The sequence below is a fragment of the Anticarsia gemmatalis genome, chromosome 13 (assembly GCF_050436995.1).
Source record: "Anticarsia gemmatalis isolate Benzon Research Colony breed Stoneville strain chromosome 13, ilAntGemm2 primary, whole genome shotgun sequence".
NCBI classification, from domain to species: domain Eukaryota; kingdom Metazoa; phylum Arthropoda; class Insecta; order Lepidoptera; family Erebidae; genus Anticarsia; species Anticarsia gemmatalis.
This window is the reverse complement of record NC_134757.1, coordinates 609,896-637,289: the sequence shown is the minus strand read 5'-3', so window position 1 is coordinate 637,289 and position 27,394 is coordinate 609,896. Positions and strand designations below refer to the sequence as shown.

The 27,394-nt window shown below is 35.6% G+C and overlaps 1 protein-coding gene across 15 annotated transcripts in view; it reads left to right on the top strand.

Moving 5' to 3' along the window:
* HDAC4 (histone deacetylase 4) overlaps nt 1-27,394 on the top strand; it is a 104,575-nt gene that overhangs the window by 19,193 nt on the left and 57,988 nt on the right. For 2 of the 15 annotated variants that reach the window (XM_076122312.1, XM_076122303.1), the window contains exon 1: nt 17,654-17,901. The exons of the other annotated variants lie outside the window; for them this stretch is intronic. In XM_076122312.1, the coding sequence (XP_075978427.1) occupies nt 17,883-17,901 (19 nt within the window). In that variant the 5' untranslated portion in view covers nt 17,654-17,882. Of the gene's footprint in view, nt 1-17,653; nt 17,902-27,394 lie in introns of those variants that run through there. 15 annotated transcript variants of the gene reach the window in all.

Below are 27,394 nucleotides of genomic sequence, written 5' to 3'. Positions count from 1 at the left end.
AGAGAAGTTTGTAGAGATCGTAGCGTTCTTAGGTCTCTACCCATCCCATGGGAAAAACGTGATTTTATGTACGTATCTATCCTTTTAACGCTAAAATAATATTGTAGTTTATAAGCTTTTATTTGATTATATCCTTTATATAATATTCTATTCTGTAGTTCTAGAAGTTACAGTTACCTTACAAGATAAACTCCCAACTTCTTCATTATATTATCTAGATAGTTTGGTAGTAACTGAGCTGAACTAATCGTTTTAGACAGACAAAAATACGACGACTGGTCTAGAAAAAGCGGCATTAGCTAGCGAATGCTTAGTCATACAGATCTGACTGCCATTTATTCTAACAAAATTGGAGTCTAATATTCTTTTTAGAAGATAAGTCGTGGCAACGGTCGCTGGAGTGTCTTTGATCAAACCGACCCCATACTGGGCGTTATGGATTACTATTTTCTATAAAGAAGGCTAATTCTAAGTCCAGAAGTGGGCTACTATACCTACTACTGACATGATGATAATAATTTTGGCTTTTTTTTTGTTCTTGGAAGAGGTGCCTACCAATTCTCTTTCTATTTTGCTTACAAACGTCTATGTCTTCAAATAACGTATGAATTGCTATTGAATATCTCCTCAATAATTTCGCTGGAAAGTTTCATGTAATTGTATGTAATTCATGTCTTGTACCTGTGACATTTCCATAATGATCTGACGGAAAGGTCAAGTGCGCGGTTTTCGTGGAAGGAGCGCAATTTGAACATGAGATATACAATACTGTTCACTGTTAAAGGGTACACAATGCTTCTATTTTTGGCTGTACCTGCCTCTAGTCTACTTTTATTTGTTCAAGCATCTCTCTGTGGAGCCGTGTGAAAGGATTTTCGTGATTTTTCGTTTGACAAAAACGTGTTTGGAATACGTTTTAGATCAAACAAATTGAGTTTTATATTCTTGAAAAGAGCAGATAAATTCCAAAGCTTTTTATTTACCTACGTGGAAATAAGTCTTTTAAATAACCACATATTTCAATGCAATATTTATTTACACAATTTCATAAAAATACAATGCATCAACTGTTCTCTATAATCATGTCACATACTTTCAGTTACCGCAACCGCAATCTTAAGTATGAATATAATTAAATGTTTATAATTTCCACAGAAAAAGTCCCCATTACCTATTTAATATGCCTAATGCCTATTGTATTAAACATCGACTGATTTAGCCTGAAATATCGTACGATTTGCGGTTACCAGTCCGTCGACCTCTCGAAGAGTTACTCATTGTAAGTAGGCATAACAATGGCAAGTACTTCGCAAACCCTTTTCCAGAAGGAATATCTTGGAAAATTACTAGTCTATAGAGATGAAGAGGGTATATAGAAATTACTTAGCACATTTTCTGTGCGATTGAACTATATTTACAATTGATTTTTGTGTCCTTGACGATCTTTCTCTTATCAATTCGGTCTGCTATCCCCTTAAGAAGACATTTACACTGGTCTAATAACGCCTTGACAGTCTAGCTAGCCTCTTTACCAGTGCTACACGCGTTTAATCGCTTGCGCCCTAGCCGTACTGCCATATAGACAAATATCGTACGGCTTTATTCACCCGTGCAAACCTAAAATATTTATTATGTAGTTCCCACATTTATTTTAACTTGCATCCCTGCTTTTTCCTTCACCTTCTGGGCTTAACTTTCTTGAGTTTGTTAAAAGTCGTTGTCTTTTTGCTATAAACTAATGTTTTTGGCGATAACTAAGAGAATGTCCAGCCAATTTTTGATGGGCCAACTCATGCTTTTTGCATTTCCGAACTTGTATTCACAGTACCTACTCGTATTTAAATACCTGATATAAATATGTGCGAGCTCGTATCTCTTAAATAAATTTTATCAAAATTCGCACGGAAAAGTGGATTACTGGTTTTCAAACAGAATAACAAACTATAATGATACTTTCATACTCATATAATATGAGGGTGTATTTGTAGCATTGACGCATGTAGCGGAGACATGTTGTGTCTACCGTCTGTAGGGCTGACACCGCTGACACTGCGGCCACTGCGGCCACTGCTGACAGATCATGATACATGTACTGCGCAGGATCATGTTCATTCATGACGGAAGTTGCATATCTGACGATTCATTTAGAAATAATTTCTCATCACCCTGTTTAGTTTGCTTTTTGGCTGCTGGTAAATTGCTCACTTCGTAAATGCGCAGTTACAGTTTTTTTTTGAGAAAATATTACTGACGGTTTCTGAATACCATTTCCTATTATTCCATCTGGTTAAACAGACAGGCGAATGCTCCAGATCTTAGGGCATATTTTCTTTTACAACATTTAACATCCATTTGATTAGAGATTAGAAAAACTAATTTACTCTTGGAAGTGTTCATCGAGACTTGTAATCGCAGCTGCCTGCTTCAATAGTCGTTTATTGATCGTTTTAATGATGTTTTACATCGCTAACTCTGGGTTTTCACTAGTATATTGTCGCAATGTTTAACAGCAGTCAGTGAAGAAGGTATCATGTATCGTATGGTTCTATGGAAGCCGGTAATCTCTAAAAAATGTTTTGTTTTGTATTCAAGTCATACAAAATATATTTGTGTTTTTACACATTCATAAACACCGTTTACAAGAACACCTGTCTATAAACTATAAACAAATTCATTCATGAAACGCTCGACGATTCAGCATAAATATATATTTCTAGTAATTTGTAACACTGTTATTAGTAATGGAGTTGAAAACAAACGTAGTTGGCAATGTTGGCATGATCGTACCCCATCAGTATTGGATGGTACATTTACTGTGACACACGGAAGAACGTTTAACCGCGAACTGCGAGTGTATTTGGGGCATTGACGCACAGAGACACGGTGTGTGCGCCTGCGATTCACTAGGGACGCCTCTAATATTTATTTTACGGTTGTTTTTTGATAATGTTATTAAAACCTAGCTTTCCGCCTGCGGCTTCCCTCGCGTGGAATTTCACTCCCTTCGGTGGAAAATTTTCAAAAATCCTCTCTCGGTGCTCCTCTACACTTCATAGGGAATCTTTGTGCCAAATTTCAACTTTCTACGCTCAGTAGTTTCGACTGTGCGTTGTCCATTCGTAGAAGTTTCATAGAACAGTAGCTTTTTAGTAAGTATAAAGATTTTTTTAAATCGTTTATCATAAAAAAAATGAGAGGCTGTGTTATAACTGTACTAGTTTATAGAACTATTTATAATAAATATATTCATATTTATTAATATAACTATCAACCTGATTTGGGGGAATTACCAGTGTGATTTTATTTTGGAAATATTTGAGTGTTTTATATTTACGGACGTGTCAAGGTCGTATTAAGAAGTATATACAAATGGGTGGGTTTAACTGTCAACTGTATTGTTGACGCAAGTTGCGCCCGCGCACATACCTTTAGCGTTCACAGGGTTCTCTCTCTGCAAAAAAAAGTACCGCCAAGTGTGGCATATTAATTTGCCATGTTACGGGTATTTGTATTATTAACTTAAGTCATAGTTTTTGATTAAAGTCTTTGTTTAGTAGCACTTAACATATTTGTAAATAAATAATTTAAAGTTATCATGCCAAGGTAAAGATGCCACATTGGACTACTTACAAATTATTATTTTTAATTGGACTCAAACAAAAACACATTTTTATTTTTTGTTTCCATAATGTAAAGCGACGAAAATGATTTTTCGCAATTATAAACTCTTATATTAATGTAATGGTTTTGGCTATCCACTTCTTATCGAGTTCATCTGTATTTTTTTATCTATGTACAAAAATCTCTCGTATTTTTACCTCGCATAAATTCATTGAGTTATTTCTATTAGAGTTATAATTCGTTATAATTCTTTCCTGCTAAATGTGTGTGAAGGATTTTGTATGTAAATGACTTATAAATTAGCTTATCGTATCACTTATCTTTTAGTTCATTGTTATATTTAGTTTTTTGTGAATTTATGATACGAGGAAAGTAATATTTTTGTTAATTAAGTGAATGCGTTTCTTTCGTTTGTAGCGAAATTAATGTCTAGCTATTCAAACTTCTTTGAATCTTGAGATACTTTGGTGGTTTTATAAAATTATTTTAATTTTGTACAAAAAATATTGCCGTTTTGTAAATGCAAGACAAACATTAAAGAATACATTTATAATGTTAGTAAGCATGGATTCCACCTTAGAGCCTATGATAAATAAAAACCACTCTTATATTCCTAAAGTAGTCCGATTCCTCGGTTGCGGTATTTTAGGTTATTTTTTTTAGATTTTTGGTAAGTCTTCGTAAAGCATTGCCAATAGGAAGGCTTTTGGTGTTGTCAGTTTCATGTTTTGTGCTCTCCATACACGTGTGATCGAAATTAATGAAAACCGGAAACATTTATGATAATTCAAGCGTTATACATTACAATTGTTACATTAATTCATTTACTCATGAATATATGTACATAATGTTATGTAAAAACATTTTATCTACGTGTAAAGTTTAATTATATATTACGAAAGTTATGTAGATAGGCCTAACAGTATTGTTTACGGTCCAAATAGCGGCTTATTACGTTTTTTTATGTCTTTTTAATATTTTTGATTACCGTTTTACTTTACCGTAACGGTTTTATCTTAAAAATGCGTGTATTTAATTGTCTGATATAAAACATTTTAAGCCTATGAGGCAACAAGTTAACTAGCGTAAATTTATTTTTACGCAATATAATTTTTTGGTGTAATATTTTACAATCGTAATATATTTCGCGATTTAAAACAGCAGTTTAAATTTCTGTTAGTATTTATCAGAAATATGATCTACTTTTTCTTTTATTTAACATGAGAATGTAATAGAAAATTAGTTGTGTCCTATTTCCACGTATCGACAACCCTAACTAATGTTGGGATTTCCCAACAGCCTGACTCACAGATGTAATGTCAATTGTAGAAATAATAGAATTAGTGATTAAACGTTAAGTTACCGCAAGTAAATGGTTTTATTTTACTTGTTATATTGCTTGTTAGAAATACTTAAAAATCATGTACCTACCAGTTACTAATTAGATACTCTTCGGTGTAAAGGAAAATTTTGGAAGCTTATTCCTTCTATTAAAATTTTCCATTCCAAAGTGTGTTAATTAACCACTAGAACGCCTACTTATAATCACAGACACCTAGTAATGTTTTAAATAGTGGTATAGTGAAACTATTTAGAGTTTTGTATGTAGATACGCTGTTTTATTTCTAAGGTATTAGCTGCGGTAGAAGAATCCGTAAAAAACATCTTTATAATTAAAACTAGCTGACCCGCGCAGATCCGCTCACGCTTTCTTGTTATTTTATAGTTTATTTATCACCGACTTCAAATTGAAGAACAAAATTAGTCAAATCGGTCCAGCCCTTCACGAGTTTTAGCGAGACCAACGATCAGCAATTCATTTTTATATATATTTAAAATTAAAATTTTCACGGAGACACAAAAGTTGTGAAAAATCTTTCCACTTCCATTTAATTGGGTCAAAACCTTAAAGTAATCTCTCTCCATTATAAAAATTAAGTGGCAGCCCTACACAATAGCAGTTGGGATTTCCCAGAGTGAGTCACCAGCTAATGTCACCTGCCGAAATAGTAGTGAAGTCGTTGATACAATGTCCATGTGTGTGTTACATGTGTTTTGTGCTAGTTCTTGTGTGTGTGTGTGCTTGTATGTATGCCGATATCAGCTGTTCAGACGTGTCCCGGGATGTTTTGATGCGAGCTGAACTTTTGTTTTGTAAATAGAGCGAAAGATGGATGGATTGGTAGTTTTGATGCTGTGTCAATAAGTAACTGCAGTTTTGTGATAGACTAGCTCTGTAAAAGTGAGGATAGTAATTATTTTGTGGGTTTTTTGTAGTGCAGTGGCTTAGGTTGCCATTGCGTCGGGAGGTCGTGGGTTCGATTCCCACGCGGAACGAATATGTGTGCGATCCACAAATAATTGTTTCGGGTTTGGATTTACTTTGTGTCCGTTGTTTGTATGTTTGTTAAAGTCCCCGCGATACAAGAGTAATCTTAGTGCGGGAGTTGTCTTAAAAAAAAAGCAGGACTTCGTTTAAATTCGGCCTTTGTGATTTGCAGTTATTTAAGACAAAGGCGTTTAACTTGGACACATTGTTTTAGGTAGGTTACTAGGTAGCTTGAAAAAGTATAAAGCAATTCACAAATATTTACAGAACAAAAATAATGTTTAATTTTATGTATTCCTTTGCATGTTTTCTAATGTGGTCATTTTTTTACCTAAAAGAGTCGTGTTTTATTATTAGTGTTTGTACTGATTCTGTAGAAATACCAATAACGAGAAAGCTGATGTTTATGGCTTTTTTAATTCTAGGTTGTCACAGAATTCAAACAATTAATATTAAAAATACTATAATATTATGTTAAGTATTTTCCAAAATATGTAAGTCGAACTAAATGCTCAAACGTAATACTTTGAGCTAGCCTGGTTATGTATTTTGTTTGAGGTACCCTAGGAATTTCACAATACACAGTAAGCGTTTTTCATTTTCCAGCCAACGAATAACATTCACCTACGACTACATTTCAAAGCGGTTCATTTTTTACAAGCCAGTGATTCACGCGCAACTAAAGCACCAAGATATGACACTGCCAAAAGCGTAATATTCGTATAAATATCAAAATTACATGGAAATGATAAACGTTGCATGTGCGTACTTGGATGACATGAACGTTTCTTCCAGTAAATTGAGTCATTATTATTTTAAGTCTTTGGTTTTAAGTTCAAACTTATTTGACCTTTGACCTGTAGAGGAATGTACTGGAGTGAGGATAATAGGTGATAGGAATTTGGTAAATCTATTTCCTTCCTCATAGGTGGTTCGGGTATTACCTAAGACCTCAAATGATTTCATCTATCTATACTTTTATGGAAAGGACAATTTTGATCGGGTTGACCTTCGAAACTAACAAACTGACAAGTGTTAGACTTTGTAAGAAAAACTAATTCGTAGTTTCACTATTCATGAGTAACAATAATTTTATTAACTACAAAAATAAATGAAAATCTCAAACAAGTCTAAAATAAATAGTGACTTCTGACAAGTATCATCATCCTCTCTTATTATAAGAAGAGTCTTTCCATTCTGTCCCACTGCAGGGCAAATACCTTCCTTCCCTCTTTTCACCTCTCTTTGTTTAAAGCTATAAGAAGCTGATCTTTAGTGTGAGAGTCCATATCGTCATCTCTTTATGGACTTGCCACGCTGCCGTTGTCTGCCAATCAGGACCCACTCAGGTAGTATGCTACGCTGTCGTCTATAAACCGGGACCCACTCGAGTGGTTGTTCTTGATACGTTAAAAGTCACTCGTAGTTTTCCACTACTCAATGCATCAAGTTCAATTCTAAGGAAATAATCAAGCTACATTGACATTTACTACGCAAATAAACTACAGATTAACATCTTACCTTACAAAAAATCAAGATAACATCTAAAACATTATATTATTCTGTATTTTACTGAATAATATAATGCTTTATATTATTCTGTATTTTACTGGAGGAGCTCGTGGCTTAGTTTACAACAGCCGCACGGATCGATCTCTGAGGTTAAGCTACGCTTGCCGAGGTTGTTCCGTGGATGGGTGACCATCCTATACATATCGAGTTCCTCCGTGTTTCGGAAGGCACGTTAAATTGTGGGTCCCGGCTGTCATTTTCGAAGATCTTTGACAGTCGTTAACAGTAGTCAGAAGCTTGAAAGTCTGACAACCAGTCTTACCGAAGGGTATCATGTTAATACCCAAGTAACTGGGTTGTGGAGGTCAGATAGGCAGTCGCTCCATGTAAAACACTGGTATCCAGCTGCATCCGGTGAGACTGGAAGCCGACTCCAACATAGTTTGGAACAAAGGCTAAGAGAATATATATTATTCTGTATTTTACTTGCATAATCAGGTTCCTAGTGTAGTTTTTTTGTCAGTTTCTAACGTGCACTTGTTATGTTTCGTTTAAAATAGAGTTGTCTGAACTAGCCCACGTCTAGAATTAGTCGTTTGTGGGAGAACCACTTGTGTGCTATTTATATAGTCTAGTTTGCATATCGGCTAGATCTGCTCGCGGTTATTCACTATTATTATATGGGTTGTCTTGTTTTTATATTAAGTTATAATCTTTTGGTTGGGTTGTTTTGTTGCTACCTAGTTCTAGATTGTTAACCGTGTAGTATTTAATCTTCAAGGCCTCACAAATTTATATATTGGTACAAGCATATTGGTCTAGACTAGAAGTATTGCAGATTCGCCATGGCATGAATGTGCTCAAGTCTAATTTGTTGCGGTAAGGAGCCGAAAGAGAACCAGCTGTAAGCAGCTGGAAATAGCTGTTATAAATTGCTGAATCTAGTACTGGTAGAAAAGACGACATAGCTTCCTCCTACTAGACACAGTGTTAAAGTAACCCAGATGAAGTTCCCCCCAGCATTTTAATGTTAAATTAAACAACAAATTCTGAATTCACTATTACTACCAACTAACCAGGGTCAGGATAGGTCTGATCCAACGTTTATCAGTGGAGGCAGTCAATCATAACCTATGGTTTTCTATCCAATATGAACAATCAAGTACAAATGATTCACATATGACATAAACAGTACAGTAACACATGTAGTAATATTTATTTTGATGGTCCTAGGCGCCGGCCGTTACCGTCCGCTATGAGTCGCCGCCGCCACGGCACGCCGGCGACACGGCGGCGACACGGTGCCGACACGGCGCCAATACGTGTTGAGTGTTCACACACTAAATATAGTGCGTGATTTGTTTACGCTGAGGTGTGTTTGGATGAGTTCATTGATGCGATTTTATAGTGTGTTGTATGTTGATGTTAATGTTATTGGTGAAGAACTCTTTGTCTTGGTCTTTGATTCATTGATGGCTGAAGATTGCCATTGAGCCGCCTCTGGAGTTAACATTTTTATTTCGATCAGAGGCTAATCAAAAAAAAATATTCCTGTTTGCCGCTAGTTCAATTGATTTCCGGTCGAAAGCTGGTGCTGAACTCTATCACATGGAGTGACATCCATTGTTCAAGAATTGCTGCTTCTTTTCTATCAATCTGAAAAGAGTCAGGGAGCCACGCCAGTCAAATGCTAATTGGCGACTTAAACCTCATTCAAAAACTCCAGCTTGCATATTTCTTTTAACAGCAAGTTAGCGTAAATTGAAAGTTTGTCTTGCCTGTCGACAAAAAACTGTATTCTTTTTTAAAATTAAATGTTTTATTGCTAGCAATAAGTCATATTCTCTCAACAATTTTGACGTGAAACATCTCAGTTAACTAGGAAGCGAGATGCGAAGGAAACGGCACTCAAGGTCTGCTCTCACAACAACATCTATAAAAAATATTACACGTCACCCGCATTATATCTATTCGCTCGCGAAATATAACAACAAATTGTGAGGACTTTGTATGTGAAAGTTTTTGGTTATTAGTTATGTCATCCCATCACGCCCCAAGGTGTAAAGGTGTATAGAAAATTGAGATACACGTGCAAAGAGTATTTTAACGTAGCGGAAACCAATTCAGTCTTCTAATAAGAGTATCAATTGGGAAGACCATACATCTTGGTGGTGACAGCCGCTTTAAAAAAAACCGATTGATACTTTAAAATATTTTTATTATGGAGGTGTGGTGGCTCAGATTTATATGGCATATCCAAAGACATTCTAATAAAGCTTATGATATATGTATAAAATAAAAATAACTATGAGCACATAATCGACGTTCACGTCAAACTGGTCGTGGATCATAATGAAATGACCATAATTATGTTGTTTAGATTGTGACACGACCATGTTCAAATTTTGAAAGTTCAATAGTTTTGTGAAGTAACTGTGACGTAATCATGATTATATACTAGCTTTTTCCTGTGACTTTACCTGCGTAATACTATTTGGGGCATGAAGTCCAAGTTATAAACTACATGTGTACCAAATTTCATCAAAAATCCTTTCAGTGTGAGAGTGATTGAGTAACAAAAATCCATCCAAACATATAATCTTTCTCCTCTATAATAATAGTAAGATTTGTCACATATTATCGCTATTTATCTGATGTTTTATTATCGAGTTATTAGTGCCCTGTTGGAGGCCGGTCGTGTGTCTCCATGGAAACAAGGATTAATATTATGAAGGAATGTGAATTGAACTAGAAGCAGAAATCTGGTAATTAGTAGTAGTACCAGTGATATGTAATATCTTACTTACCCCACGGGACCAATCTATAATATTTGGAAAGGAAGACTAACATTTACCAATATTACTAAACTGAACTGAACAAAATGTGATTTGACACCTGAAAAATATTCTTCTACCAACTAATAAATATGTTGGTTATGGAAGTATAGAAACATAAAGACAAACAAAAAAATATCCAAGATATTCCTGAAAATGTTTTTGACTCCTTTTTCTTTTCATTGTACTACATACATGCTCAAGTTACAAGATGTGATCTGCATATGAATCGTCCTGCTAGGCTTCGATATAAAATATCACTCGTATGAAGGAAGTTCACCGAGTAATTATGTCAACCTTCGTCGGGGGCGTCTGTGTGCCTCTGACTGACAATGACCTATAGCTGTGTTTTATTTAACAATTATGACGTATAACATGTCGACGTGAATATTGACTTTTGACAATAATTAAGAGTGATCATATTGGCAAGTCTTCCAAAAAAGGGGAACCTAGAGGCTTTTGTTGAGGAGACTCTAAGCGCTAAAGGCTTCTCAAGCATGTCAAAGCTACATTATTAGCAGCAAAGCTATCTTAAATATAGCTTATTTAAAAGTAAGCACTGATGATGGGTTCGCAGTGTCCTTGGTTTAAAAATATAACTAATAAATCATTAATCAGCTGCCTTTCTTCCGGGAAATACTCATCGGTATATGTCACACAGAAAGCGCCAGCAGAAGCTACTCTATTATAAAATTGTATTTAGCGGAAGAACCTAGTCACCTATCCAGGGGTGAACGACAGTACATCCCGAGCCAAATTGTCGAAAATTTCCAAGAAACAAAACCAATAACCGTGGTTACGTAAATAGCCGTGACTGTTAGTTTAGGTCTAGACAAGGTTGGTCACCCACGACGCCGGACCGGCACGGCGCCGGCGCCGCTCACAAACACTCGCACTCTTATTTATAGTCGATATTATTCTCCAGTGTCGTACTAAATTAGCGACAGTATAATCTCTAGGAAATCCTAATTGATTGAAAGAGCTATGGACGAGAAGTGTGCCAGTTGTCGTGCTGATATGAAACTCATAAAGCGATTTTTATCGATCTTTTGGTATTGAGTTTGGAATTTTGCAAGGCTTCCTTGTTTGAGATAAAATTATATTGATATATTAGTCCATGTTTTTTTAATCTTACCCGATAACCAACGTCTACATCGTTGTTATAACCAGCGTTAGCTGCGCAAAGGCCAAACAATTTCTACTCGATTTTCTGGTAAAGGTAGAGCAGCTTACTAAAAAAAATTTAGAAATATTAAAGTCAGACGAGTGGAGCACGGGTCTAGTACATATTCCTTTTAGAAGTGCGTTTGTTCGAGCTCCTTTACCATAGACCCACCTTAAACAAATTAAAAACACGAACGACACTGCGGACGATTGCTACTTTATAATTAATAAAATATTAAGAGGATTATCAAAGCTGTTAGCAAGAATGTATAATTAGATGCTATCTAATACTTAAGTTGTCGCTTAAACTCCACGCGGACGTTAAATGGTAGTCGTTTAACCGAGTTTATTTGACATTTAAGCAAAGATGTTTGATAAAATCGCTAATATAATCGTGATGGAATTCGCTCAATAAAACTTATCACAATCTCGTCTAGACTTAACGAATATATTGGAGTGATTGGAAAATTTTACTCTTTTTTTAATAATATTGATTATTCAGAAAACATGATAACTGTTTTTTACGAGGTCAATAAAGTAGATGTTAAAATGCTTTGCAGTTGGCAGTAATTTAGTGACGGTGCTTAGATATTGACAGTCTTAAGGCTAAATACTTCCTTCAACTATGAATTTCATAAGTATTGTGCTGTTTTTATTACTTTCACGTATATTGATGTTTCCGCATATGACTGTTAACTTTATATAACAAGTCCTAATCTTTGTCCAAATCGGTATTCATAGCTATACCTTAAGAATTCTCGCAAAAAAATTGCCTTGGACTTTAGAACCAAAATGACGGTACAAAGTGCAACCAAAATGCAACCTACATATATGTTTCCTGTTGAAATCTGACTTACATCGTCTAGTTTCATGATAAAAATCGTATCCAACAATACGGACAGGCAACAAAAGTGTCTTCGATTCGAAAAAAAATTATGTAGGTACTGTATTTCTTTTATTAGAATATATACTGGATCTGTGCTCTATGCGATAGTGTATAGACTGCTGATCACGAAGTCTTTGGTTCGATTCTCGGGTCGGGCATAGTACTATTAGTATTTTCTAATTTTCATTAGTCTTTCTCAACAGTAGTTAGGAGTTTAATAACGTGCTTGGTATATAGCAATAGCTATTACATGGAACTAACATGACTGTATTTCATACACCTATGCTATTAGGTAAGTATAACAGATTTGATGATTTGTATATATTTTTTTTTCTTTTCAAACAAAATGTTAATCATACAAACGTTGACAAAGTGAATGTTAAAATTAACTGTATTTTGGCAAGTAAAACACAAGGTTGTGTGTGTCATGGAGTGACGCGGGTGCGCGTCTCGACGAGTTAATTCCGTAGTTAGTGATTCAAACTCCTTATGTTTTGATATAGGATATACCTACTGGTGATATAATCATTGTTCAGCTTTTATTAAAAGATATCGTTTTCGTTTTTCTTAGAATATGTATGTTGTTTATGATTAATTTGAAGCGAACGAGGATGTGGTTATATTTGCGGTGTTTTCCAAATATTTGCATATTATATTTAATATTAAAATATGTTATGCTTTCCGGTCAACTTGATATTATGTATTTTTGTTACACTTATGTAATATTGTTTGTAATTCAAATAAAATAAAAAGTAATAACACTAACGAACAAACAAACAACAACACACTGTTAGACTGATTTAAGTATAAAAATCACCAGCGATTTTTTTTAACCAATTACTGTCCCGCTGCAGGGCAAGGGTCTCCTAAATTAAGGTGGTTTTGGGCCTGGAGTCTGCCACGCTGGCCAAGTGCGGGTTGGGGAAATACTGCAAAAGAAAATATTCATATGTAATTGGATTATGTCATTGTTCTTCGTGCAATTTTGTTGAAAACTTTAATTATTTTCCTCGTGCTATTTCTGTTATAGTGATATTCACGTGAATAGATAAACTTTTTTAGCGTCACTTACTTTATATGCTGTGTCATTGCCGTGTGCAGTTTTAATTAAAGGTTTTACGTCTTTATAGATTAGAATAACAATTATTATTTATAAAAATATACTCAAGACCAAAAATAGTATTAACTAGTCTCAAGGCTTAGTCAATGCAAAATAGTAATATATTGAGATAGGTCATTTTGCGACCATTCTGACGTCATTACGCGATAAAATATGTAAATAAATTATATTCAATGCATTAAGTATTTTTATGTGGGTAGTTTAACAAGGTTTTGCATATGTTATCATTGAAATTTTTGGTTTCAATTAGACTTACATTCGTTATATTACATCCAAACTGTAGAAGCATACTATAATTTTCATTGTTTTTTTTTTGGTAGTAATAAATAATGTTGTGGCCATGTAGACATGGCGTCATGGCGTCACCTGACCCTTTGAAATTACAAAATAAAATGAAAGTGTTCAAAACAAACCGGTTGGTTAGATGATCAAAATTAAGTAACGTTTTCCGAAATCAAAATGTATTGACTTATAATGGTTGACCACTTGGAAATTCTTATTTAAATGTCTCTATAATCCTTTTGGTTCCTTCTTTACGAGGTTGACCACAAAAAGCAGTAAAAATCTATACTATACTAATATCATAAATGCGTCAGTTTTGGTGAATGTTTGCCTTTTGCTTGCTCTACTCAATTACGTTAAAACGAATGAAAGAATTTTGATGAAATGCAGTACACAGATAGATTTTAAATTATATTTATACTTATAATACCTAGGATATTTTTTATCCCAGACAATCATTTCTGTGGATGAAGTCGCAGGCAAAAGCTAGCAAAGTACATACTACGGAAGTAGGATTTCGAAATGTATGGCAAAACAAAATATTACAAACAGTTTATGTGATTACGTATCAAAGGTCAAGGTCACTGCGAGGTCACGAGGCACAGTTATGACTGCGTCGCCTCTCACCAGTCAGTCATAGCACTCCATTATTATCTATTACTAATCGTATATTAATAGTCTTATTGGTAAGTGGGGATAGCCTTATTCTTCTTGCTGAGGTATTTATGACTTTTCAAAGTTGTGACCTACTTCCCACGGACCTGCAGCAGTGAAACTACTGTTGTTCTTGTAGTCCCGGATCCTATAGTGGTTTCTGGAGAGGTTATTTAATTTCTGTTACAAAATTATTAGTAGTCACGTATCCGGTTGATATCAGAAGGCTTGTTGGACTACAAAATACATCCCTTCATACAAATTCGGGCCATAATTTGGCCGTGAGTTTCTTGGTAGCTCTTCTTATAAGGCTCTACCCCCCTTTCCGAGCTAGTGGTAGATTTAGTAATTGTAATGACTATCATAAGTGCCAATATTTGACCTAAATGAATAAATGATTGGATATTGGTTTTTTTATAAAAATAAAACATTGAGTACCATAAATAACTAGTGTAAGTGTTAAGGTAATCCAGTGTTCCCATAAAAATAATTCACCTCTTTAAAATGGCTCTGATTTCATTAATCAAACCAGTTTACATCATTGACTTACTCAAAACCGAATCAAAAAATGTCCTCAGCTTGATTAATGGTAGTAACGAATAAGGAAAAGTTATAATTTAATCTCGATACCGGTACTAGTGTGGTATCGAGAGCGTCGAGCTCGCCAGAGCAGTGGAGCAGCGGTCTTGTGGTCACGTGCTAAAGTGCCTTATGTAGGTGGGTGGAACAAAAAGCATGCAGTTTGTCACTTAGGTATCCTAGAATTTTATAAGTACTGGTTTTTCTAGCAGCAAGTATGTTTATCCTTAAAACAGTTGATGTTCGTGGTAAACTATTTCGTTATTAACATAGATGCTTTGAAATTATTCTATGTCTATCTATGCTCTTGGGAATTTCCTCCTAATTAAATCTTATGACTGAGGATTTTGTATAATATAGATCAAAAACTGACACTTTATAAAGATAGAAGATAAAGCTTCCTTTTCCTTTTTTTTGTAAAGAAACACAGTATTTAAAACGTATCCTGATTTCGTGATTTTGACCAGTATTTTTGAAATGTCTCATATAATGGGTTGTATTCCCATTATATGAGAAGTAGGTCTTCCCAGTAGGAAGAAAATTCCCAGTTATTACCCCGGGGTGAAATTGTTAGAGGGGACAACTGGGAATATACCGATTATATAAGGTGGTATCCAAAATGAAACTGGTTATTGTTATCAGCATAGGGGATTTATTAACTTAACTGTTACATATAATACGGAGAAATGAAAGTTGATTTGCATTCAATACTGTAAAATTCGTCTGCGTTATAAAGAAGGCGGGTTACATTTTTGACTTTATGATTTTGGAAATTTTTTGATTAAGTTTTGCGAAAGTTTTGATTTTACTGATGGTGTTTTTGATTTGCCTAAATATTATTTAAATTACGTTGTTAATCATAGGATTAACTTGTCTTAAATCCACCGGCAATGATTTATGAGTTACTTTTATTTTATGAGTTTCACTTCGACTTTGCTTAATTTCAATAATGGTTTTTTTGTCTGTCTGAGCTGTTTCACTATTATATGCTAATAATGTTCTATGCTAATAACGCATTGTGAGCGGAGTCTGTATTTCTGGTCTGCAATATGCTTCGTCTGAAGATATCAAGGCTATGTAAAAATAACAACCCTTATGTCAATAAATCTTGAAATTTTTATCTTTAGACTTCAGTTTCATATATCGTGTCAACATCATTTCCTAGTCTCTCTCTTCTATCATACATTTAACCGCTGCCATATACCGGCCCGTAATAACTAATGTAACATATTAATATTCAAACAGTCGTCCTGCGGGCGTTATTCTCATAAACTGTACGCGAGGACACGTACAATCACAGATGCAATCAGCTGACGTATGTCCTACGTCATCACACGTCCTAAATATTCAACAAGTGACCTATAGCTCGATAAGTTGGGGCGCCATTGCTCACGGACCCATAATCTCTCACATTTTACCGATAAACAATGATAAAACACTTAAAAATAAAACTTAACAACATTATCACAGTAGTGGTCAGTATATTTTATAAATAATCCGGTGATAATTTCCATATATCATGCCATTTTAGGTATAAAATATTAATGAGCTTCTATTTAATTTTCATTTTTGTTGTTGCACAGGTGAATAGATTTGGCATTGGCTTTCGATACAGTTGAACATGTTTCGATTTACACTTGCACAAACAATTGCGTATCGTATTTCTGTTAGTAATAAAACCTAGTAGGCTTTTGGTTTGCTGACGAAATCAATACTATTTATAGAATCTCCGAATTCAGCAATAGTTGTAACCAATTGAGCACTTCATGAACCGCGTCGCTGACAATGAAACTGTACGCGTATATTTCGGTGCAACATTTTCCTGGTGTGCTTGTTCGCGTAATCAGTACTTGCGCAACTTGGGGCCTCATCACAATAGTTGTCACGTAAACACCCTGTTTTATTTCCATCTCTGTGCCTCTCCACACGATGTTGTTGTCAATTGTCAACCGGTGAAAGTATGTTTGTGCTACAAACATTTACATACGTATCTTTCGCCTCTGATCTTTTGTTTTGTTCGTCAACATTATTCTTCAAATTATTTATTCTCGCTCATCCCCCTTTCAATACCTCACTCATGTCATACATTTTATACTTTGTTATGTATCTAGTGTCTTGTTTGCCTGTTTTCGGTGTTCTATTAATACATCGAGTAATCTTTGTGAACATAACTTAGCAAATATTGCGTCACTGCCGAATTAAAACTTTGAACTCACGTGTTGGTCAGTCGGACAGTTTTTATACTTCAAAACATCCTCGTGCGATACTTACCGATGAAACAAAACGTTTTGTATCAATTGATAATTTTATTTATATCTTGTGGTCGATGACGCGTTAGAAATTAATAAAGATATATTTATGACTTTTGAAGTATAATATGAATATTAGCATCAGTGTCAGTCATGTCAGCGTCTCATTTATTCGGCAAAATTTTCAGTGAGTTCGGAGGAATCGGTTCTCGGAAAATTGCATCCTACAGTCTACCGTGTTTTTTGTGTGGAAACTATTGCCAAGAATTAAGTCGTTTTGGCGAAAACGTCGATGCGTCACGTCAGCGCCGGCAGCGGGTGCCCGCAGCGGCTGTAGCGCTGCGCGCGATGCGCTGGCGCGCGGCGCGGAGTGCGGTGCGCCCGCGTCACCCGCGCCGCCGCCGCCCGCCCGCCGCGCCGCGCCTCGCTCGTTCAGTGTTCGACCGCGATCCGAGCTCACCTGTCGCTTCATCGAGTGTCGTACTAATCGGTTCGGTGCCGTTCGACGGCAAGTGCCAGTGCCCACATAAGATGCTTGCGCTTGACGCAGTGGTTATTGTTTGTGTTACAGTTTATTAGTGCCTTAAAAGTGGATTCCGGCGGACTATACCCGGCCGTGGAGCACGCGCGGAGGCTCGAGCGCTCCCAGGCCATGTATGTCATAAATTTAGGTGAGTCCGCTTCGACATACGGCGACATCGCAGATCCACATTCCTCGATATGTTGCATGACATAGAATTGCGGTGCGCTCCTATAATTGGAACTAGACTGAACCGGTACTCGCTCGTAAAGAGGTCCCTCTTGTATTGTCGTTTGGGCCTAGTTTTTATCGCGGTATGCAAATAAATTCGAGGTCGATACTCGAAATCGGCTTTCACTGTGATCGTGTTTTGGATTACCACCGCGGCTCCTGCCGGCTGCGGTCGCCGGAGGTGCCAGCAGCAGTCGGCGTAGCTCGTAATCAGCTCGCTCGTATGATTCCATTTCAATTTGTGTGTTATTCATAGCGCGGTGTGCGTGTGTATGTATGTTTTTATTACAGTTCACGTACAAGGTGTGGGCGTGTGTTGGTGTGTTTGCGCTATCGGCGATGCTATTTTGGTCCGGTGCGCGTGTGTGCGTGCATGTATGTGTCGCGCGTTGTATGCGTGTGCGCAACTATGGACGTCGTATCCGCGTTCGCCCTGTTATCATTCTCCTCGCTTGATATTGTTGCGAATTACGTGATGTCTCGGTTTATCACTATCGTTTCAAATTAAATTAATTTATGGAAATTTAGCAACATTCAAAACTCGTTTTAAATAAGTTTGCGAGTTGTTTTTATTTACGAGCTTCAATCTTCAAGTTTTTGAGGGTAAAACGTATCTTAATGATGCAGAAACTATGTCAACATCCTTTCCTCGCTCAGACTTGTTTATTACAATGCTGAATGTGGTGCTTTACGGGGAATTTTCACCACTGCCAAGGTTGTTATTGAGACGTGACTGGAATCATAAGTTCCAGCACCGTTGGAAATGTCAAAAGTTACAATATTTATAGAGTGCTCGCTGGCGTCTATTTTTAAAACAAATAATCACGTATAATCACAAACATGACTTAACACATTACAATTTAATAGTCATCGGTAATTAGGTAATATCAAATCATTTAGGTCGTCTATATGTCTGCTTGTACATTGAGACTCTTCATAGATTTCATATCTTCAGTGTACATGTTTTTCCGAAACAATATTATAATGTGTTTGTCTTCGAGTACCTACTCGCGTACAAGCTGCTTTACTCAGTTGTCATGTAAATTGTATAATTGTCAATAGTAACGTAGAAACAATTGTCTGTATTCTCAAGCTATTTACTTTTATTGCTTAACAACTAAAGATTTCAATAGCTGTTATTATTAATGGCATATTTAATACATGGTGAAAACGACCTACTAATATGTGATATTGAATTATATAGGCCCTAGGTGTGAACCCTAAAGGACTCCAAATATGTTCCCCATAATCATTTTGGCGCCAGATTTGTTCCTTGTGAGATCCCAAAATTATTTTATCTTACGAAGTCAAAATACTCTGAATATGCTAAAGCAGTCTTTAAACATTTGTACCTCTATATTAGAACTGGTTATATTTATGTACAGACCGCACAGAAACTGGGTGCAATTGACTTAAGCTGTTAGTGTTTGCATATTACATGTCTGAGTTAGTTTCCTTTTTAGGTGTCGGTATTTTTTACGCTCGTTCCACTAGCTAAATAATTCTATCACACTACATTATCAAGTTTTTCAATTGTCTTTCTTTTACGCTTTTAGCACGCAATGTAATTAAATCAAAGGCTTTTGTCGAGTCTAAGTTGATGAGGTGCCTCGTGAATATGTATATACGACGAATATAATTATACAACAAGGGAATTTACGCGATCATGTATTATTTACTTTTGTTTACAAGATGTTTTAACCAGATGTACCGGTGGTAATCAGTAGTCTATGTTCTAAGTGATGTACCGACTAATTTCCATTACAGAATATAGTTTTATAACTGTTTTAAATGCAGTTTTTCGTTGATAAACAATCATAACACAACAATATAAGTACATGAGTTCATATCGATAATGGTTTAATCTAATCTGAAATCTGCACTTAACCATAAGCTTGTTACGTAAGGCTAGACTAGCTCACAGCCCGGCATCGCCTGTCGTCGAGATAAAAGCAACACGTGTCTTGTTATCGTCGTGACACCAAAAGATAATGTATTCCAATTTATTTTCTTTATTGTTTGGTTAACAATGCTTCTATCAATATTTAGTTTTGCGTCAGTTTGCAACTTGTTTTTAATGGTCTGAACTGTTAAGTAGGTTTCCAAGTGTATATAGAGGTATATAATATAATTCAATACTTACAAACTTTCATATATTAAGTATTACAACATGCGGTGTTGCTTCAGGGTCAAGGTTTTCTTTCAGAAATTCTAAACAGTCCATAAAATCACCAGCTTAGACATTATGGTAAATCAGACTCGATCAAACTAAATGTTTAACTTAATCAGCAATTTAACTGCCTGTAGCGATATTATCAATTAACTAGTGCTCGTCCAGTAGATTGAAATCAGCAGCGGATATCGAGATCCTGACTTCATCTATTTCATTACGATAACTCATTTTCGCCATGTTATGACCTAAATCTATCACCGTATAAATCTTCTTGATGACTTAGATCAGAACTGTTATCTGCTAGGCTACTTATCATACGATCAGCAAGTGTTAGTAGTGTTTCTGAATAATAGGTATTGTTAATACTCATAGTACTATAGATAACGGTACCATGTGACTGCTAACTCGTAGGTCTATTCAAGATTGTTTTTTTCATTGATGGTATTAAAAAACTTCTCATAATTAGCATTGAATTCATAATTAGTAGTCGTTTTAAACGTTTCTTTTATATTGTGGCTCTCAAAACTAGTTAGAACTTTAGATTCGAAAATTGTAGATGCTTTAACCACTTAAGTAATAATGAAATTATAAATTAATTATATGATGTTATTGTAAGTCCCTTACAAATTTCACGGTTGCGTTGTTTTGTACATCAACAAGTTAACTGTAGACAATTGCGTTTGTTGTCATCGTCGTTGTTTACGAGTAGAAAGTGGCGATACGACGCCCGGGTCAGGATCTTTGTGACTTGTGGATATAACAGAAGTGTAATTAAATGCTTTTGTAACTAAGATGTAAGTATCCATTTCAAAACAAAAACGGTTTTACAAATGACCAAAGATAAAACTGTCTCTTAAGTTGACCATAACTATTTGGGGAAGGCGTAACTGGTCGTTAAACTTTTATATACGTTTAAAGCATATAATTTAAGTCTGTCATACATTACCCTTTTACCCTTGACCAGGATCTGAATCCACATTCGGTATTTGTTTATTAACTTCTTTGAAATCATTTCTCAAAGAATGTTCAGCGATTGTTTTTCTATCAGTCACTTGTAATTCTTGTTGTGTTGTAAGAGATTCATGAATATTAATCAATGAGCTGTTCTTACTGTCTTCTTCCTTGTCTGTATTAGTTTTATTTGCACTATCTGTCACTATGCACAGTTGGAAATAATTTTCTTAGTTTTGCTTAGAGTTTTCAACTTCGGTAATATTTTTTATTTTTGTTATTAGGAACACAAGAACCTCCTTTTTCTATTCAATCGAAATTTTGTTATTTTATTTTATATCGAACAATAACGCGTTTGCATTATTCATAAAGGCCATGATTTGCAAAAAGTTCAATGAAACACAAAATGACACATTCATGTCGGACACCTTTTATGTTCCGGTTCAAAATAATTACTCGCGAAGGCTCGCAATATCGAAGCTTTTGTCATTTTTGTTGTATTTTCGAAAAGTCAAAGTTATTTTTAGATATAGCACTCGTGACTTTAAAAAAGGAAAATAGTGTTACATTCACAGACCTTGATTGCAGAATTTACTTCTCGTCATTATAATGTAAAAAAACGAGCTGTCTTTATTGACAAGTTTCTTACGAAGAATGTTAAGGAAAATACCTCACAGCCGCGTCGATAAGTAGACGCGGTTGAAGAGCTAAATAATTGTGATTGACACGGTCCCAGCGCCCGTTACGCGGAACCTGTCTCGGGAAAGGTCCAGAAGGCAGACGCGACGGCGCGCGCGCAGGCCACTGACCTCCGCTGCCGGATCCCACTATTGAGGCTTTTGTGCTATGTTGTACTACCAACATACTCTCTGTTTTGCTGTCACAAATCTGATGAGCCGTATTTACTTAGACTTTAGATAAGCGTTTCACGAAATCACTGTCATAATCTCTTACTAGTTGTTTATCAAATGTTGTGAAATACGATTCTCGTTTTATGAAGACGTCGTACGTCGTGAGCTTCTTGTTGACTCTTTTTGTACACGAAAATAGCTTTTGCTTGTTCCGAAATGTTAAAGTCAATAATTTTAAGTGTCAATGTTTAACTTTTGTTAATGAGTAAGTTGATTTCAAGTTTTTTATTGAATCGTATTGTTTGATCAGGTATGGCTTTTTTAGTTTTGAAGATTCGTCATTTGATTGACATGTGAGGTTTTTAATCTGGTCTTTCATCATTTCTTGTTTATTTATGTGTCCAGCTAAATTGACTATTGTGGGACAAGGGTTTGAATTGACACCTTTTTCTTTGTGATTTACCCACAAATACAGAATCCAGATAAATATCAATTTAATCAATTCGTAATATAAACCAATTATCCAATAAATATTTATAAACCACCTTTTAAGTTTACAAGAACAGTTACCATAATTGTTGACTACAGAACGCGAATCTGTAATTAATTTATTCTCAATAATATCAAGTAGATACTTGCGTTGTTGGTTTTCATGTCGGCCTTCGATGAAATCGTTATCGGTGCTATAAATAGTCCTAATTGACGTTAGCCAGATAACAGGGGCTATCTTTGGACGCGACAATTTGCATTAAGTGATGGATGTGTGCGTTTAGAATCGAGTGTAATCTACCGACAGAGTGGCTTCTTCTTTGTGTTTATTACATTTATCGCTAATTTTATCGACAATCTCTTTTTTGTTTGGTTTCGTGTCTGCGATTATATTTGCCGGTAATACCCGAGGTGAAGATTTTATGAAATTATTGGTGTCGTACACACAGTAAGTTTTGTGTTTACAAAATATTACTTAATGAGGTAAGCGGCTGTATGTCTGCCAAATGCTGAATGTCTGTTTCCGAACTATGTCATCCACAATTTCTTTAGCATTTATTTTGTTTCTCGAAGTTTCTGTGTCTCCAGGAACTAGGCAACACAAATATATTTTGCATTTTAAAGTGGTTAAGATCACCGCGAATTAATAATATTCCAGAATTAACGAGAATGCAAAGTCACCTGTGTATTGTATGCTAAATCGCCTAAATTTGGGTGGAACATGTTTTCCAACTTATATACTCAGTTGCTTAGCCGCCTGATAATAGTATTTTTCATGAATTTTAAATTAGTTCTACAATAAAAACGAGTATTTGTTTTGTCTGGTAGCATTGTCTCTTGTTATATGGATATTCGGAGAAATCACACATTAAATAACTTCTGGAAAAATCATGACATGTTTTGATTCAAAATCTAGACACGATTGCATTAACAGAGTGACAATGGATGCGATTTTTTCGGTTCATTGCGTCAAGATCGAATGACGCACGCACCAGTTGAATTTGCGACAGAAATAATTACGGAACTCAGTCTAGACGTGTGAGCTGCGTGATACAGGAACACTCCGAAGGACGCACTTTTATTCTCTACTAGACAAACTCAACCTGCCCTTTATTCCCGGGATTTCGCAGAAACAGAATTCGTCATGTTCGTTTCATACAATGTTTCCATCCTCTTTCCGGCTACGAGTTAACTAAATACATTTTAATTCATGAATGAAACTATCCTGTATATAAAACTTGCCTACAAAATGTCAATTTGAAACTGATTCATGCTTTCGTAATTCCCATTTGAACTTTTATTGTTGTTCGCGACCCATTCAGATGTCCTGTTGTGGTTAATCGTCACGTATACTGTAATGACATAAAAGTTTACTATTTAAATACTTTACTAGTCTACTGATGGTATTTCTGCAGGGTAAATATGAGTAACGAGATAAATTAGGTCAAGTGGGACTTCAGGCCGAAGTAGAAGTAGTTGGCAGTGAACAAATTGAAATCATATTACAAAATACAGTCTAATCAAATGCTCCTATTCAAGACTAAGGTGTATTCAACGGAACGCATGACTACTCTACAGGATCAGAAATAAGGTCATTAAACGAGTCAATAACAACAATATTTGATGACTAATATTTAGTTAATAAAGACATTTATAATAAAGCATAGGGCCTGGACATTGTGACCGCATTGACGTCAAACTGTCAATAGGTAAACAACAGAAATGGTTGTTGACTAACACTGCCATTAGCGGTTCTAGGAAGTACTCGAGTTTCCGCGGATCCATTGATCGGTTTTCACCAGGTACTTGTGCGCGGATCGAACTGGCTTCTTGCTGACTTGCGGCTGCTAATTGTTCTGTGTACATGTTACGTTATCGAGAAACAACGACTTAACTCCTGTTTTGAGATTAGTCTTGTATTCCGGGAGACTTTCGAGTTATTCGATCCATGGAAGGAACGCCTTCTCTCGATACTTAATACTGTGAAATCTTTTCGTGTAATGCAAACTTTCAAGTTACATCAGATCAGCTAAGTGACTACATTTCATAACAAAAGATTAGCCTGAAGAAGAATTTGCGCAGACAATAATTATTTTACCAACAAAGACTGACCATATTTATTAGGTAAATTAGAGCGTGTACCGCTACAACGTATAATTACCATGATTCACTAGAAGGGAATGTTTAATAGAGTATAATAATGATATACCTTATGTGCCGTTATGTGCTCAAGTCAGTGGTCGCGTAACAAACGTGGGTTTATGCCGTGTAATGCTTGAACGTTGTACAATTCGGGGAGATAGCGAGCCATGTCATAATCTGTTATGTTTGTTGTCTCGTGTAACCGTTAAATGTTACTTTCGAAAGGTTAAACGTCATGTCTACTACCAAAGTATTTGACCTTTGTACAACTTTGTGTTTATTGTTATTCAGGTCGATTAACTCGTTTTAACTGATAGTTATTGTACCGTGCTCTACAATTTCTATTTCCATTGATCCTTGTCTCCACATAGTGCGCGCATGGTTGCATCTGTCTGCGTAATGTTTACTTCCATCCCGCCAGTAGAGCGTGAACTGCGTACAAAAACACCTGGAGCCTTGAGACCTTTTGTGTTACTTGTAATACTTAAGGTTTCCGTAATGTCGTTTTCCGTATTTACCGTTACCAAGTTTCCATTAAACGATCTCAACAGTTTCCTAGAAAACCAGCAGCTCTACTAAAAACTGGGAAGGTTGTTTGATGTATTATTTATCAGATTAGTGTGGGCGTCGGATTTGCCAAAGCACTTAGCGTTTCAACATGAGAGATCTGTTATTTGAATCAATTAACATCTGAATATAATAAAAATCTTTAACAATTTTACGTGATGTCTAACTCTACATTTAAATTTTCAGTTTCTTGCTGCTTGTTGATTTTTATCAAATAATAGCTTTTTTACTACTTGCACTTTTAGTTTTTTTTCTTTAATAACCAAGACCAGTAGAACCAATTTGATGTGAAGTCATCAAATGTCGAAGCTAGTTGTGTAATGAGCAGTTTCTTGTGCGGACAATTATGATCTCAAGTGATCGACACTAACGACGCAGGATAATACAGACTCATTGATTTTTTGTGCTGAACTCTTCCAAGGAAATCGCCTGGAATTAAATGCAAGTCAATTTCAAATCGTTGAAGCGTAAAATCGACTCAATAGTTTTTTTCATTATGAAATGTAGGCTTCCGTGACAAAAGCATTGGAGTAGGAAGTCACATTTATATTATATTTAGTAGGTTTTGACCATGATGGTGATTCGATCCGTTCTTCGTAATAAAAAATGTAATTGATTAACCGGTCTAGGCATTACTGTGGGGAATCGCCTAACTGTAAATGTTTTAGTAGTTGCGCAAAGCTTCACTACCTACGACGTATTTATAGCGTCTCTGTATATATTAGAGTAGCCAGCTCGCAGGTAATATAAAATAACAAGTTCAACATAGCGAGTGCTGAAAACTTTTATTAATTTGTTTGTAATATTTTCACGAAACATATTCATTTTTCTCTCAAATACCAACACCCACCTGTGTGTGGGCACTAAGATAATGTAATCCAAAGAGAATATCGTTCATTTGATTTGGAACCGTGTGTGGGTGGTGACATTACTCCTTGACCTTTGGTGGAGTCGCGTGGGCGGCTTGTTTACCCAACAACGATGTTCCAGGAAAAATCGCTCAAGAAAATCGTATCGTTTAAGGGAAACCGCCTGTTTGTTTATTTACGAGTAAGTGAAAAACTTTCAGATGACTCATGACGCTCGATTAGCTTTTCTACTTATGGGATTTTAGGTGTCGCGTTGAGTTCGCCTCAGTAATGTGATCGGTTATCGTTGACACGGTTTCTTATATACTTTTTTGCTCGTTTTCAAGATGTTTACGATTGAAATTATGACTTGTTATTATGATTTATCTTTTATTTTTCTGGAATTCCGAGAATTTAAGAGCTTCCTGTAGTTCTTGGCTTATTTTAAAATGTTTGCGTTATGAGAGTATACAAACTTATCTTTTCATACTTGTTGTGGCAACAAGTAAAAGAGCCGCCGGCGTCACAGCAAACATGAAACGTCGCAAGTTTAATTATGATATATCTCCGTGCAATTAGTTATAAAAATTATGTCACCTACCTCCTGTACTAAGTGAGCGATGACATCATATTCTATTATCGTATCTCGTTTATTCTGTAGGTATGTTATTTTTAAAACGAAACTGAACACGTGAACTTCTGTTACCGTCTAGACGTTTTCAACAAACGACTGTAGATAATATTTTATTACTATACTTGTTTCTATATGCTTCGTTGGCTATCGCTCATCTAATGTCATATTCATTGCGTTTATAAGCACTGTGTGGTCTTATTGTCTGCTCATTCATGATTATAAATATGAATCAGTTGTTTTGTAGTACACAAGGAAATATGAACTTTGAATTACGAGTGGTGCCGTCACAAGATGTCTGTCCTTGTGTTGTTACAAGTTGTAATTTGTCAGGTTATTCATTATTCTCTTAATCGCTATTGTTAAAGTGTTTGTTTGGTGTTTCAATAATATATTCTGGTTCATTGTCATTGACAGTACACCCTCACCTTCGGTCAGCGCTACACGTGCTCGGCCTCCCCCCTCAAATTACCCCTCATTCATACTTGAGTGAATACATTACCGTCTGTGACCGGACATATGTTAGCCTTCACAACTTGTATCAAGTTTTATAATCAACTCGTGTAGAGTAATTAGTTTGTTAGTTTACAAAATTGAAATTGAATTTTGTGAAAGTTTGAACACAACATGTACTATCTCATCACTTTCATGTTTTTGAAAGGTTGTAGCCCCAATTTCACTGTTTCTATAACTTTATAAAATTGGTTCATCCAACAAAGTAGTTATTCTAAATGTCAAAATCTAGATTTTGTTATAAATAG